Here is a 16184-nt window from a genome sequence, read left to right on the forward strand (position 1 = left end):
TTTGCCTCACACGTTGCTGGTAGATGGTTTCAATCAAATTTACAGTATTAGAATTAATATAGGATGAAAAATTAAACGAGAGATCATGCAAATACCAATGTGGGATGAAATATGTGTTCTGTGAATAAGTGTTTTAACTTCGCATGCTGGTCGCATGACATTCTTGGAAAAGTTTATTACATATTTGGTACCGCATATTATTTCTTTCTAACTTAAGGTAATGGTGTACACTCTGAGGCGCAGCTAAACCATTCGGTACGATAAAAAAAGATAGGTTCGCGATGAATACAAAAAATGAATGAATGGATGAATGAATGAATGAATGAAATGGATTTTTAAAATAGAAATTCTTTTTTACAAATTTTAGTTTGTTTAATTAATTAGTGAAGGAATAAAGGAATGGAATTTTTTTTTTCTTTGTCGGATTACAATTCGTATATAAGCAAAACGATTTTACAGCGTATTTTGCACTAGAATGCTGCGTGTAATAGATAAACTAACATATAGTTTTTCCTTTGTCAAATTTGATATTTATGTGTTGGTCTCATTTGTTCTATCCGACAGGTTTTTAAATTTACAATCATTTCTAGAGTAAACATTTTCCCGGCACGTATTTTTGTGTGGCGTGTTTCTGGATGCACGGAGCTGTCGCGTGTTTCGTTAAAAAAGAAACATGAATTACTTCACCCCACAATAAACGACATTGAGTATACATGTCTCAGTAAGTGAACAGGTTATAGCCCTGAATAAGTTGTAAAAAATTATAATTTTTAGAGAGATTGCGCGACTTTTAGCTGTCTGTGCAGTTGCAAAATGATAGTCTGGCCTATGTTTTCGTTTAATTTTGATTATTTTCGTGATATTTTTACGGGCGAAACGCAGATAATACTTTACAGATATATCCACATTACGTGTTTTTAGTAGAATAGTTACAATTGCGGCCTATGAAACGTCGAAACAAGGATGCAAACACCAACATCAAAACACACATCGACCTCAGTATGAACAAGCGCTTCGATTTTAGGGGATGTTTTCGAGGACGTCCGCGCTCGATGTAAACAAAAACAGCGAGTGCTTGTGACCCCATTATTTCCTCGTCTTAGTTCGCAGTGAATAGAACGCCGTTTCCATTTCGTCCGAAACCATGGCAGATACAGCAACCACAACCCCAGCCAAGAAGAAGGTTACAAAGCCTAAGGTGCCAGCAGCGCACCCCAAGTACGTTGACATGATCAGGGCCGCCCTGGAATCTTTGAAAGAGCGTGGCGGATCTTCCAGACAAGCCATTCTAAAGTACATAATGGCCAACTACAAAGTCGGCAACGACGTCAACTCCATCAACGCCCACTTGAAAATGGCTCTGAAGAACGGAGTGAAGAAAGGTGCTCTGAAACAAGCCAAGGGCACAGGCGCCAGTGGCTCCTTCAAGCTTGGTGACAAGCCCAAGACTGAGAAGAAGCCAAAGGCCAAGAAAGTTGCCAAGCCTAAGGCAGCAAAACCCAAGAAGGCCGCAGCAGCAAAACCAAAGAAGGTAGCCGGAGAGAAAAAGACTGCAGAGAAGAAGAAGAAGTCCCCCAAGAAAGCAGCCGGACCGAAGAAGGTTAAGACTCCAAAGAAGAAGGCAGCAACTAAATCCCCAAAGAAGGCAGCAGCCAAGCCAAAGAAGGTCAAGACACCTAAGAAGTCAGCTGCAAAGAAAGCCAAGACTCCCAAGAAGGCAGCAGCAAAGAAATAAGCAATTCCAGCATCACTGCAGATTGCTCACTTTAAAAAAAAAAAAAGCCCTTTTCAGGGCTACCCATATTTTTCGAAAAGATGTCTCAATTACAAATAACAAAGAAACGTACATGTGTGTGTGTGTGTGTCATGAATGTAATATTACATGCTTGGGTGCATATCTAATAAAACATAGTTTTTAAAATCGCATAAAAAAAAAGGTGACGACTGTCGGTATTCATTCCATGTATTCATTCATTCATTCATTCATTACTTTATTTCTTCATTTGTATTGGAAATATCATCCATTGATTATGAATGATATAATGAACAAAAAACAGACACAAACAAAATGAATTGACGTGCATTATTACTATCTGTGCATGTTTTCCTATATTTAGAAAATGTTAGTCTCTGCACTTGACATATATTCACATGAAACATGTAATGAATATGACATTTTTAGCCTTTGTATTAAACTTGTAAAAAAAATAATATTAATGTGCAAATGATATCTTTTTTTTTAAACAATAGCATGCCCACCCTGCCTCTGTCCCCAACATTACAAAAAAAACACCAAAAAACCCATAAATAACCCACCAAACACCTAACACCCCCCCTTCCAAGGAGGATTTTTTTTTTTTCTATGAGTATAAGAATAAATAAGGGATATGAAAATATCACAAATGCGACAATCAGTCGAATGAGGCCTGTTTAATTCACAATATTTTGAATTCATATATCAGCATATAACACTTAGTTTTTAATCTTTTTTACATGCCATTGGAATGTTTTAACAGAAGAACTCATTTAAATGTAATTGTTAATTCAACAAGTACATATCTAATCATAGATGTAGGATGAGGCTGCATGCACATTACCTTTTTTTTTTATTTGACATGTGATTGAATTCATGCTTGTCAATCTTTTTCAAAAGCAAACAAAAAATAAATAAGGAGCATAGTCATAATTATTATTTTGTTGAATTCTACAGGACAGGAACATGTGAAGTGTGCATATACAGGATGAAATATACATGATTGTGTCAGTCACTATGAATGTGGGAACAGCAGACTATTCTCATTTCTCTCTGCATTTACAGGATGAGTGCACTGGATTACATCCCATGGCATTTTCTGAGATATCGTGGTAAGTTTATTTATTTATTTATATATTTTGTTTTTGTTTTAATATTCTAATATGTGTACATATATATATACAACGTACTTAGTGCATCTTGATTATGTATTGTTCTCTCTTCTCTAAACATTTTTGGCTTCTGAAAAAAATATATAATGCGACTCGACCTTTTAGGGTATACATATACATTATATCAGTTATGAATTTGATGGATGTATTTAACGGATTATAGGGCCTACATGTATGCATTGAGTTGCTATGAGTTGTTGATTTTAATCTGATTATGAACATGAAAATCGCTGAATAGTTTTAAAGACATGTATATGTTGTATTTCTATCGAAATTTGCTGTTAGTCTTATACTGGTTGCTTTTCTGTATCTCTTAAATTCAAATTTCACCGATATACGCCTAATTTTCTAAGTTCACAAATTCTGTGCAAAAGCCGGATTGAAATGATTTTGCACCGGGCCAATGGGCACGAGTTATTACCGACTAATCACAGGCCAGCTCTCTCAGTTAGGATAACCAATGGCAATGGTCGTTAGTGAGGGCGCGGTGATTTTGAAGGCAGACCTGTTATTCATCGACTCGGTATAAAATTTATACAGAGAGCGATCTGCCTCATTCATTCATTTGACACTCGTCGAAGATGGCTCGTACAAAGCAGACTGCAAGAAAATCTACCGGAGGAAAGGCTCCACGTAAACAACTGGCTACCAAGGCCGCCCGTAAGAGCGCCCCAGCCACTGGTGGAGTCAAGAAACCCCACAGATACAGGCCCGGAACCGTCGCTCTCCGTGAGATCAGGAGATACCAGAAAAGCACAGAGTTGCTCATCAGGAAATTGCCCTTCCAGCGTCTGGTCCGTGAGATTGCTCAGGACTTCAAGACTGATCTGCGATTCCAGAGCTCCGCCGTCATGGCTCTCCAGGAAGCCAGCGAAGCTTACCTTGTTGGACTCTTTGAGGACACCAACTTGTGCGCTATCCACGCCAAGAGAGTCACCATCATGCCAAAAGACATCCAGCTTGCCAGACGTATCCGTGGCGAGAGAGCTTAAATTTCTTTGTCTCTGACAAATACAAAACGGCCGTTTTCACGGCCACCTAAACTTTTAGAAAAGATGCCTATATTACAATCAATGAAGACTACAATTCAACGAAATTGCACAAGTAAAAAGTGCACATTTTGAAAACATGAGATTAAACCCTACACACATAATATGTACTTCTAAACTCTGCCCTTCTTATCATATTTCACTGTGAACTACAAACATGACAATGGTCAATGGGTAGAATGATTTGATCTGACACAATATAAAAGGCCCTTCTGAAGAGAATATATTATACTATACCATACAGCTATACATATGATTGCATTGTGATTGATTTTTTTCTCTGTAAGTTGTGCATTTAGTCATAACATTACAAGAAAAATATTGCCGGAAAATGTAGGGCTGTACTTGCATCAGTACTTAAAATTTACCGACAGAAATGTGTATGGCACATAATATTTTATAATTATTGCAACCATATTTGATTCTTATACTTCAGTCTCAGACATTCGTGCTATGATGCTCGCACATATAACTGTGTGTTATGTTAAAGAAAATATAAAGATAGTGCAATGAATTAGTTTAAAAGTAGGAAAATTCACTACTAAAAGAGCGATTCTGCATGAAATTGAAATTTGTGTAATATTTGTCCCCTGTAGTTCTTTTTTCATATTTCAGTGGTAAAGTATGTCATGAGCATGTGTTCATGTTCTTGTCGGATTTTGTTTTCTTTTATTCAGTTTCCTTGTAAAGAATGGAAAGTGTATTTTTTATCTCAATGAAATGAACACTTGACTGAATCACTGGTGCATAATTCATCAAAAAGGGAAGAAATACACATTGAAATTACACTATAACTGAAATTGCTAAAGTAAATATCATCATATTGCATTATGTTTTCATTTTGATATGTACTCACCGGTAAGAAAAATGATTTTTTTTTCTTTGCATGTATTTATTACTAGATTTAATACAGAATGTGTGTTTACACTTTAAAAATGATATTAAACAAAAGCAAAATGATAATAATTATTGTGTTCCTATGTTTTGGTAAGATGTAGAAAATCTGGAACAAATGATTTATTCAATACCACCATCCCTCTTTTTAAAAAAAAAGAAACCCCAAAAAGTTTTATTAAATATATCTTATATAACAGAAAAGTGCCTGCAGACAACATGTCAACAAACAAGCGCCGAGGCGCGTTTACACTGTAGCCAATCAGCGTTCAGTTTACTTATTGCTAATTTTTCCCTGCCGAACTTTTCAAGGTAGAATGCTCTCTCACGGGTCGTAAATAAAGGGCTTTATAAGCTGTTCACGCGGCAGTAGATGATCATTTCAGTACACTTTAACTGAGAGAAAACATGTCTGGACGTGGTAAAGGAGGAAAAGGACTTGGAAAGGGGGGCGCCAAGCGTCACAGGAAAGTCTTGAGAGATAACATCCAGGGTATCACCAAGCCCGCCATCCGTCGTCTTGCACGCAGAGGTGGAGTCAAACGTATCTCCGGACTCATCTACGAGGAGACCCGTGGTGTCCTGAAGGTGTTCCTTGAGAACGTCATCCGTGACGCAGTCACATACACAGAGCACGCCAAGAGGAAGACCGTCACAGCCATGGACGTTGTCTACGCTCTGAAGAGACAGGGACGTACCCTCTACGGATTCGGTGGTTAGACAACCAACCGCCTTTGTGCTACACGCACAGGACAACAAACGGCCGTTTTAACGGCCACCAAATTTTTAGAAAAGATGCCTCTATCACACATGTTGTGAAATGTTGTACATACTGGGTTATGATATATGTATATCTGACATAAAGAACAGGAGTTAATGGAATACAGAAAGGGTTATTGATAAGTAGTTAATGTTAAGGCAAGGTCAAACCACCACCCGTTCCCTAACCCCCCCCCCCCCCCCCCCCCCCAAAAAAAAAAGAAAAAAAAAAAACAAGACACACACACATCATTGTCAATATCACACCTTTCCCTGACATGCTTTCTATATTCAAATTTGACTAGTACTAATATTACTAATAGTACTAACCCAACCATATTTGTATTTTTATTATTTCTTTTTTAACAATCTTGATATTCAGAATAAGGACCAAATCATTCCGTGCAGTTTAAACAAAGCAATATATTTCACCAGCTGTTAGATATAAATGTTTGGTTATTTTTTTATTCCAAAAATCTATATTATAACATGTTTAAATAGACACATACTATGTAAACATAAACACATCATTTATCGATTGTTTTCTGATATTTGAATATCAATAAATTACAATGAAATAATATATGGGCTATTGTGGACCATATTCAAGTCTTAAAATCTGCGGAAGTGAATTATCGTTGTAACAATTAATAGGTGGGGAAATAAATTAGAATATACAGCATAGTTGTGTGCCCAGAATATGTTGTTACAGATTTATTATAACATTAGATAATAGTATTCAACAGACAGATCATATGTTAAATTGTTCAGTCATAACTATCAGTTATGTGCCATTATAAATAAACACAACTATATATAAACACAACTATAAATAAACACAACCAATGGGATTCTTCTGTACTCTAAGACTATTACATCGAAAATAGGAGAAATCTGTGGAAATCGGGCACATGTGCTGTAATTGGGAAAGATTTTGTTTTTATTGTACATGTACGTACCCCTCTGATGCATAATTTGTATTTGATGTATGTGTGTTTGAGGGTTTTTTTTTTCTTCATGTATTTGTTTATTTTTCTTAAAGGACTGTTTAAGAAATTGACAGCATTACAATGACACAACCAGTACACACAACTGAAACAGTTGTTTACTATTGCATTATAAAGATGGTAGCTTTTCGAAAAATTTGTGTGGCCCTGAAAAGGGCCGTTTTGTTTTATCAAACTGCCACTGCTTGCAGTTTACTTGCTGCTGGTGTACTTGGTGACAGCCTTGGTGCCTTCAGAGACAGCGTGCTTGGCCAATTCACCGGGCAGGAGAAGACGGACTGCAGTCTGGATTTCTCTGCTGGTGATGGTTGAGCGTTTGTTGTAGTGGGCCAGGCGGGAAGCCTCGGCGGCGATTCTCTCGAAGATGTCATTGACGAAAGAATTCATGATGCTCATGGCCTTGCTGGAAACTCCAGTGTCAGGGTGCACCTGCTTCAGGACTTTGTAGATGTAGATAGCGTAGGATTCCCTCCTCCTCCTGCGCTTTTTCTTGTCCCCAGTTCTCTGGGCCTTGGCCTTGGTGGCGGCTTTCTTAGCTCCTTTAGATCCGACTTTGGGTGGCATGTTTACAGATTGCTGGCAAACTGAAACTATGAGTGGCGCTAAGCGAATCGCGGCTTTATATATCACGCGAGGGGGATTGAAGCGAACAGGTAAATTGCGGACGTCCTTGTAAACATTAAATTGGTCGGTTTGCCCGAGGTGCGTATAAGACAAGCGTAGCGATTGGCGGAACATTTCAATCCGTGGAAGTGTTTAAATAGCGTGGCGCAGCGCATCGTGTGTTATTCGTTGATATCATTTTGTCAGCACCCAACCTACAACTTGAAAATGTCTGGACGTGGTAAAGGAGGTAAAGTGAAGGGAAAGGCAAAGAGCCGATCATCCCGTGCCGGACTTCAGTTCCCCGTGGGTCGTATCCACCGTCTGCTGAGGAAGGGCAACTACGCCGAGAGAGTCGGAGCCGGTGCCCCTGTGTACCTGGCCGCCGTTCTTGAGTACTTGGCCGCTGAAGTGTTGGAGTTGGCAGGCAACGCAGCCCGTGACAACAAAAAGACCAGAATCATCCCCCGTCACCTGCAGCTGGCCATCCGCAACGACGAGGAGTTGAACAAACTTCTGTCCGGCGTGACCATCGCCCAGGGTGGTGTTCTGCCCAACATCCAGGCCGTGCTCCTCCCCAAGAAGACCCAGAAGCCCGCCGCCAAGTAAAAAGTCAGCTCTGTCGACTTTTTTGTCTATACCAAACGGCCGTTTTCACGGCCACCCATATTTTTCGAAAAGATGCCTCTATAATATGCAGTGTACATGCACATAAGCATTTATATAAAAAGCACACGTAGATACACGCTTCTTAGATTATCGAGACAACGGTATATATTAGCGTGCGTGCAGTTGCTTTCAAGAAAAAAGAAACACACACACATTAATTTAAAACTGTCTGTGTTCAATATTTTGATTCCGATTTGCACATTCTATTTGTATTTCGATTAATTTCATTTCTATTACGCTGTCAATTAATATACCATCCTCGTCCCTGACTGCATGTAATCAACGTTTTCCCCGATTTAATTTTGTAAAGGAAATCGCCAGACTTTAAAATAAAGAGAGAGATAAATAAATAAATGAAAAAAATAAATAAATAGACACTTGGCGCATATAGATGATACAGACTATGGAGAAATTCACGTGAATGTTCGCACAATTTGCGTGCTGTATATAACCAGGTCGTTAATTAATAACCATTTCTAACTGAACTGATTTTGTGTGCTTGGATAACGACTTGTCGTATAAAAGGAAATATACAATTCTAGGTTTCTGTGTTTATATAACTGAAGTGTTTGAAACCCATTGATAAGAAACGTATATATATATATATACACACATGCATACTCTGTCACATAAATGTCAAATTATTACGATTCATATGTACTTATACTCGATGAAGTGCTACTGTGAATAATACATTTATGTCAGAGATCAATGATATTGAAAGCTAGGGGTGAATATTGTATAAATTGTATGTGCATTAATTTCGAAATCTACATCTGTATAGGCTTATGGATATATCTATAAATGCAATCTGATGTACATGTGATTTTTTTTTTTTTTTTTTTTTTTTTTTTTTTGGAGGTAGCTCGAGATAATAAGTTTACGATGTTTGCCTCACACGTTGCTGGTAGATGGTTTCAATCAAATTTACAGTATTAGAATTAATATAGGATGAAAAATTAAACGAGAGATCATGCAAATACCAATGTGGGATGAAATATGTGTTCTGTGAATAAGTGTTTTAACTTCGCATGCTGGTCGCATGACATTCTTGGAAAAGTTTATTACATATTTGGTACCGCATATTATTTCTTTCTAACTTAAGGTAATGGTGTACACTCTGAGGCGCAGCTAAACCATTCGGTACGATAAAAAAAGATAGGTTCGCGATGAATACAAAAAATGAATGAATGGATGAATGAATGAATGAATGAAATGGATTTTTAAAATAGAAATTCTTTTTTACAAATTTTAGTTTGTTTAATTAATTAGTGAAGGAATAAAGGAATGGAATTTTTTTTTTCTTTGTCGGATTACAATTCGTATATAAGCAAAACGATTTTACAGCGTATTTTGCACTAGAATGCTGCGTGTAATAGATAAACTAACATATAGTTTTTCCTTTGTCAAATTTGATATTTATGTGTTGGTCTCATTTGTTCTATCCGACAGGTTTTTAAATTTACAATCATTTCTAGAGTAAACATTTTCCCGGCACGTATTTTTGTGTGGCGTGTTTCTGGATGCACGGAGCTGTCGCGTGTTTCGTTAAAAAAGAAACATGAATTACTTCACCCCACAATAAACGACATTGAGTATACATGTCTCAGTAAGTGAACAGGTTATAGCCCTGAATAAGTTGTAAAAAATTATAATTTTTAGAGAGATTGCGCGACTTTTAGCTGTCTGTGCAGTTGCAAAATGATAGTCTGGCCTATGTTTTCGTTTAATTTTGATTATTTTCGTGATATTTTTACGGGCGAAACGCAGATAATACTTTACAGATATATCCACATTACGTGTTTTTAGTAGAATAGTTACAATTGCGGCCTATGAAACGTCGAAACAAGGATGCAAACACCAACATCAAAACACACATCGACCTCAGTATGAACAAGCGCTTCGATTTTAGGGGATGTTTTCGAGGACGTCCGCGCTCGATGTAAACAAAAACAGCGAGTGCTTGTGACCCCATTATTTCCTCGTCTTAGTTCGCAGTGAATAGAACGCCGTTTCCATTTCGTCCGAAACCATGGCAGATACAGCAACCACAACCCCAGCCAAGAAGAAGGTTACAAAGCCTAAGGTGCCAGCAGCGCACCCCAAGTACGTTGACATGATCAGGGCCGCCCTGGAATCTTTGAAAGAGCGTGGCGGATCTTCCAGACAAGCCATTCTAAAGTACATAATGGCCAACTACAAAGTCGGCAACGACGTCAACTCCATCAACGCCCACTTGAAAATGGCTCTGAAGAACGGAGTGAAGAAAGGTGCTCTGAAACAAGCCAAGGGCACAGGCGCCAGTGGCTCCTTCAAGCTTGGTGACAAGCCCAAGACTGAGAAGAAGCCAAAGGCCAAGAAAGTTGCCAAGCCTAAGGCAGCAAAACCCAAGAAGGCCGCAGCAGCAAAACCAAAGAAGGTAGCCGGAGAGAAAAAGACTGCAGAGAAGAAGAAGAAGTCCCCCAAGAAAGCAGCCGGACCGAAGAAGGTTAAGACTCCAAAGAAGAAGGCAGCAACTAAATCCCCAAAGAAGGCAGCAGCCAAGCCAAAGAAGGTCAAGACACCTAAGAAGTCAGCTGCAAAGAAAGCCAAGACTCCCAAGAAGGCAGCAGCAAAGAAATAAGCAATTCCAGCATCACTGCAGATTGCTCACTTTAAAAAAAAAAAAAGCCCTTTTCAGGGCTACCCATATTTTTCGAAAAGATGTCTCAATTACAAATAACAAAGAAACGTACATGTGTGTGTGTGTGTGTCATGAATGTAATATTACATGCTTGGGTGCATATCTAATAAAACATAGTTTTTAAAATCGCATAAAAAAAAAGGTGACGACTGTCGGTATTCATTCCATGTATTCATTCATTCATTCATTCATTACTTTATTTCTTCATTTGTATTGGAAATATCATCCATTGATTATGAATGATATAATGAACAAAAAACAGACACAAACAAAATGAATTGACGTGCATTATTACTATCTGTGCATGTTTTCCTATATTTAGAAAATGTTAGTCTCTGCACTTGACATATATTCACATGAAACATGTAATGAATATGACATTTTTAGCCTTTGTATTAAACTTGTAAAAAAAATAATATTAATGTGCAAATGATATCTTTTTTTTTAAACAATAGCATGCCCACCCTGCCTCTGTCCCCAACATTACAAAAAAAACACCAAAAAACCCATAAATAACCCACCAAACACCTAACACCCCCCCTTCCAAGGAGGATTTTTTTTTTTTCTATGAGTATAAGAATAAATAAGGGATATGAAAATATCACAAATGCGACAATCAGTCGAATGAGGCCTGTTTAATTCACAATATTTTGAATTCATATATCAGCATATAACACTTAGTTTTTAATCTTTTTTACATGCCATTGGAATGTTTTAACAGAAGAACTCATTTAAATGTAATTGTTAATTCAACAAGTACATATCTAATCATAGATGTAGGATGAGGCTGCATGCACATTACCTTTTTTTTTTATTTGACATGTGATTGAATTCATGCTTGTCAATCTTTTTCAAAAGCAAACAAAAAATAAATAAGGAGCATAGTCATAATTATTATTTTGTTGAATTCTACAGGACAGGAACATGTGAAGTGTGCATATACAGGATGAAATATACATGATTGTGTCAGTCACTATGAATGTGGGAACAGCAGACTATTCTCATTTCTCTCTGCATTTACAGGATGAGTGCACTGGATTACATCCCATGGCATTTTCTGAGATATCGTGGTAAGTTTATTTATTTATTTATATATTTTGTTTTTGTTTTAATATTCTAATATGTGTACATATATATATACAACGTACTTAGTGCATCTTGATTATGTATTGTTCTCTCTTCTCTAAACATTTTTGGCTTCTGAAAAAAATATATAATGCGACTCGACCTTTTAGGGTATACATATACATTATATCAGTTATGAATTTGATGGATGTATTTAACGGATTATAGGGCCTACATGTATGCATTGAGTTGCTATGAGTTGTTGATTTTAATCTGATTATGAACATGAAAATCGCTGAATAGTTTTAAAGACATGTATATGTTGTATTTCTATCGAAATTTGCTGTTAGTCTTATACTGGTTGCTTTTCTGTATCTCTTAAATTCAAATTTCACCGATATACGCCTAATTTTCTAAGTTCACAAATTCTGTGCAAAAGCCGGATTGAAATGATTTTGCACCGGGCCAATGGGCACGAGTTATTACCGACTAATCACAGGCCAGCTCTCTCAGTTAGGATAACCAATGGCAATGGTCGTTAGTGAGGGCGCGGTGATTTTGAAGGCAGACCTGTTATTCATCGACTCGGTATAAAATTTATACAGAGAGCGATCTGCCTCATTCATTCATTTGACACTCGTCGAAGATGGCTCGTACAAAGCAGACTGCAAGAAAATCTACCGGAGGAAAGGCTCCACGTAAACAACTGGCTACCAAGGCCGCCCGTAAGAGCGCCCCAGCCACTGGTGGAGTCAAGAAACCCCACAGATACAGGCCCGGAACCGTCGCTCTCCGTGAGATCAGGAGATACCAGAAAAGCACAGAGTTGCTCATCAGGAAATTGCCCTTCCAGCGTCTGGTCCGTGAGATTGCTCAGGACTTCAAGACTGATCTGCGATTCCAGAGCTCCGCCGTCATGGCCCTCCAGGAAGCCAGCGAAGCTTACCTTGTTGGACTCTTTGAGGACACCAACTTGTGCGCTATCCACGCCAAGAGAGTCACCATCATGCCAAAAGACATCCAGCTTGCCAGACGTATCCGTGGCGAGAGAGCTTAAATTTCTTTGTCTCTGACAAATACAAAACGGCCGTTTTCACGGCCACCTAAACTTTTAGAAAAGATGCCTATATTACAATCAATGAAGACTACAATTCAACGAAATTGCACAAGTAAAAAGTGCACATTTTGAAAACATGAGATTAAACCCTACACACATAATATGTACTTCTAAACTCTGCCCTTCTTATCATATTTCACTGTGAACTACAAACATGACAATGGTCAATGGGTAGAATGATTTGATCTGACACAATATAAAAGGCCCTTCTGAAGAGAATATATTATACTATACCATACAGCTATACATATGATTGCATTGTGATTGATTTTTTTCTCTGTAAGTTGTGCATTTAGTCATAACATTACAAGAAAAATATTGCCGGAAAATGTAGGGCTGTACTTGCATCAGTACTTAAAATTTACCGACAGAAATGTGTATGGCACATAATATTTTATAATTATTGCAACCATATTTGATTCTTATACTTCAGTCTCAGACATTCGTGCTATGATGCTCGCACATATAACTGTGTGTTATGTTAAAGAAAATATAAAGATAGTGCAATGAATTAGTTTAAAAGTAGGAAAATTCACTACTAAAAGAGCGATTCTGCATGAAATTGAAATTTGTGTAATATTTGTCCCCTGTAGTTCTTTTTTCATATTTCAGTGGTAAAGTATGTCATGAGCATGTGTTCATGTTCTTGTCGGATTTTGTTTTCTTTTATTCAGTTTCCTTGTAAAGAATGGAAAGTGTATTTTTTATCTCAATGAAATGAACACTTGACTGAATCACTGGTGCATAATTCATCAAAAAGGGAAGAAATACACATTGAAATTACACTATAACTGAAATTGCTAAAGTAAATATCATCATATTGCATTATGTTTTCATTTTGATATGTACTCACCGGTAAGAAAAATGATTTTTTTTTCTTTGCATGTATTTATTACTAGATTTAATACAGAATGTGTGTTTACACTTTAAAAATGATATTAAACAAAAGCAAAATGATAATAATTATTGTGTTCCTATGTTTTGGTAAGATGTAGAAAATCTGGAACAAATGATTTATTCAATACCACCATCCCTCTTTTTAAAAAAAAAGAAACCCCAAAAAGTTTTATTAAATATATCTTATATAACAGAAAAGTGCCTGCAGACAACATGTCAACAAACAAGCGCCGAGGCGCGTTTACACTGTAGCCAATCAGCGTTCAGTTTACTTATTGCTAATTTTTCCCTGCCGAACTTTTCAAGGTAGAATGCTCTCTCACGGGTCGTAAATAAAGGGCTTTATAAGCTGTTCACGCGGCAGTAGATGATCATTTCAGTACACTTTAACTGAGAGAAAACATGTCTGGACGTGGTAAAGGAGGAAAAGGACTTGGAAAGGGGGGCGCCAAGCGTCACAGGAAAGTCTTGAGAGATAACATCCAGGGTATCACCAAGCCCGCCATCCGTCGTCTTGCACGCAGAGGTGGAGTCAAACGTATCTCCGGACTCATCTACGAGGAGACCCGTGGTGTCCTGAAGGTGTTCCTTGAGAACGTCATCCGTGACGCAGTCACATACACAGAGCACGCCAAGAGGAAGACCGTCACAGCCATGGACGTTGTCTACGCTCTGAAGAGACAGGGACGTACCCTCTACGGATTCGGTGGTTAGACAACCAACCGCCTTTGTGCTACACGCACAGGACAACAAACGGCCGTTTTAACGGCCACCAAATTTTTAGAAAAGATGCCTCTATCACACATGTTGTGAAATGTTGTACATACTGGGTTATGATATATGTATATCTGACATAAAGAACAGGAGTTAATGGAATACAGAAAGGGTTATTGATAAGTAGTTAATGTTAAGGCAAGGTCAAACCACCACCCGTTCCCTAACCCCCCCCCCCCCCCCCCCCCCCCAAAAAAAAAAGAAAAAAAAAAAACAAGACACACACACATCATTGTCAATATCACACCTTTCCCTGACATGCTTTCTATATTCAAATTTGACTAGTACTAATATTACTAATAGTACTAACCCAACCATATTTGTATTTTTATTATTTCTTTTTTAACAATCTTGATATTCAGAATAAGGACCAAATCATTCCGTGCAGTTTAAACAAAGCAATATATTTCACCAGCTGTTAGATATAAATGTTTGGTTATTTTTTTATTCCAAAAATCTATATTATAACATGTTTAAATAGACACATACTATGTAAACATAAACACATCATTTATCGATTGTTTTCTGATATTTGAATATCAATAAATTACAATGAAATAATATATGGGCTATTGTGGACCATATTCAAGTCTTAAAATCTGCGGAAGTGAATTATCGTTGTAACAATTAATAGGTGGGGAAATAAATTAGAATATACAGCATAGTTGTGTGCCCAGAATATGTTGTTACAGATTTATTATAACATTAGATAATAGTATTCAACAGACAGATCATATGTTAAATTGTTCAGTCATAACTATCAGTTATGTGCCATTATAAATAAACACAACTATATATAAACACAACTATAAATAAACACAACCAATGGGATTCTTCTGTACTCTAAGACTATTACATCGAAAATAGGAGAAATCTGTGGAAATCGGGCACATGTGCTGTAATTGGGAAAGATTTTGTTTTTATTGTACATGTACGTACCCCTCTGATGCATAATTTGTATTTGATGTATGTGTGTTTGAGGGTTTTTTTTTTCTTCATGTATTTGTTTATTTTTCTTAAAGGACTGTTTAAGAAATTGACAGCATTACAATGACACAACCAGTACACACAACTGAAACAGTTGTTTACTATTGCATTATAAAGATGGTAGCTTTTCGAAAAATTTGTGTGGCCCTGAAAAGGGCCGTTTTGTTTTATCAAACTGCCACTGCTTGCAGTTTACTTGCTGCTGGTGTACTTGGTGACAGCCTTGGTGCCTTCAGAGACAGCGTGCTTGGCCAATTCACCGGGCAGGAGAAGACGGACTGCAGTCTGGATTTCTCTGCTGGTGATGGTTGAGCGTTTGTTGTAGTGGGCCAGGCGGGAAGCCTCGGCGGCGATTCTCTCGAAGATGTCATTGACGAAAGAATTCATGATGCTCATGGCCTTGCTGGAAACTCCAGTGTCAGGGTGCACCTGCTTCAGGACTTTGTAGATGTAGATAGCGTAGGATTCCCTCCTCCTCCTGCGCTTTTTCTTGTCCCCAGTTCTCTGGGCCTTGGCCTTGGTGGCGGCTTTCTTAGCTCCTTTAGATCCGACTTTGGGTGGCATGTTTACAGATTGCTGGCAAACTGAAACTATGAGTGGCGCTAAGCGAATCGCGGCTTTATATATCACGCGAGGGGGATTGAAGCGAACAGGTAAATTGCGGACGTCCTTGTAAACATTAAATTGGTCGGTTTGCCCGAGGTGCGTATAAGACAAGCGTAGCGATTGGCGGAACATTTCAATCCGTGGAAGTG

The 16184-nt window shown here is 37.9% G+C and overlaps 7 protein-coding genes across 7 annotated transcripts; 5 read left to right on the plus strand and 2 right to left on the minus strand.

The window, feature by feature from the left end:
- Window positions 1-1056: 1056 nt before the first annotated feature.
- Window positions 1057-5005, plus strand: LOC128169605 (histone H3-like). Its single transcript, XM_052835719.1, has 2 exons — window positions 1057-1600; window positions 3579-5005. Exons 1-2 carry the CDS (start codon window positions 1145-1147, stop codon window positions 3915-3917), a joined length of 795 nt encoding a protein of 264 aa, XP_052691679.1. The 5' UTR covers window positions 1057-1144; the 3' UTR covers window positions 3918-5005.
- Window positions 5006-5232: 227 nt separating this feature from the next.
- On the plus strand, window positions 5233-5651 carry LOC128169601 (histone H4). The gene has a single exon (XM_052835716.1). The coding sequence runs from the start codon at window positions 5277-5279 to the stop codon at window positions 5586-5588; it is 312 nt and encodes a 103-aa protein (XP_052691676.1). The 5' UTR covers window positions 5233-5276; the 3' UTR covers window positions 5589-5651.
- Window positions 5652-6622: 971 nt separating this feature from the next.
- Window positions 6623-7387, minus strand: LOC128169627 (histone H2B-like). Its single transcript, XM_052835743.1, has one exon. The coding sequence runs from the start codon at window positions 7370-7372 to the stop codon at window positions 6827-6829; it is 546 nt and encodes a 181-aa protein (XP_052691703.1). The 5' UTR covers window positions 7373-7387; the 3' UTR covers window positions 6623-6826.
- Window positions 7388-7392: 5 nt separating this feature from the next.
- LOC128169628 (histone H2A-like) lies at window positions 7393-8699 on the plus strand. The gene has a single exon (XM_052835744.1). It carries the CDS (start codon window positions 7466-7468, stop codon window positions 7844-7846), a length of 381 nt encoding a protein of 126 aa, XP_052691704.1. The 5' UTR covers window positions 7393-7465; the 3' UTR covers window positions 7847-8699.
- A 1141-nt stretch (window positions 8700-9840) lies between these two features.
- Window positions 9841-13803, plus strand: LOC128169619 (histone H3-like). The gene is made up of 2 exons (XM_052835735.1): window positions 9841-10394; window positions 12373-13803. Exons 1-2 carry the CDS (start codon window positions 9939-9941, stop codon window positions 12709-12711), a joined length of 795 nt encoding a protein of 264 aa, XP_052691695.1. The 5' UTR covers window positions 9841-9938; the 3' UTR covers window positions 12712-13803.
- Window positions 13804-14026: 223 nt separating this feature from the next.
- On the plus strand, window positions 14027-14445 carry LOC128169618 (histone H4). The gene has a single exon (XM_052835734.1). It carries the CDS (start codon window positions 14071-14073, stop codon window positions 14380-14382), a length of 312 nt encoding a protein of 103 aa, XP_052691694.1. The 5' UTR covers window positions 14027-14070; the 3' UTR covers window positions 14383-14445.
- Window positions 14446-15417: 972 nt separating this feature from the next.
- On the minus strand, window positions 15418-16182 carry LOC128169625 (histone H2B-like). The gene has a single exon (XM_052835741.1). The coding sequence runs from the start codon at window positions 16165-16167 to the stop codon at window positions 15622-15624; it is 546 nt and encodes a 181-aa protein (XP_052691701.1). The 5' UTR covers window positions 16168-16182; the 3' UTR covers window positions 15418-15621.
- Between the last annotated feature and the right edge of the window lie 2 nt (window positions 16183-16184).

The sequence above is a fragment of the Crassostrea angulata genome, unplaced genomic scaffold, assembly GCF_025612915.1.
Source record: "Crassostrea angulata isolate pt1a10 unplaced genomic scaffold, ASM2561291v2 HiC_scaffold_160, whole genome shotgun sequence".
NCBI classification, from domain to species: Eukaryota; Metazoa; Mollusca; class Bivalvia; order Ostreida; family Ostreidae; genus Magallana; species Magallana angulata.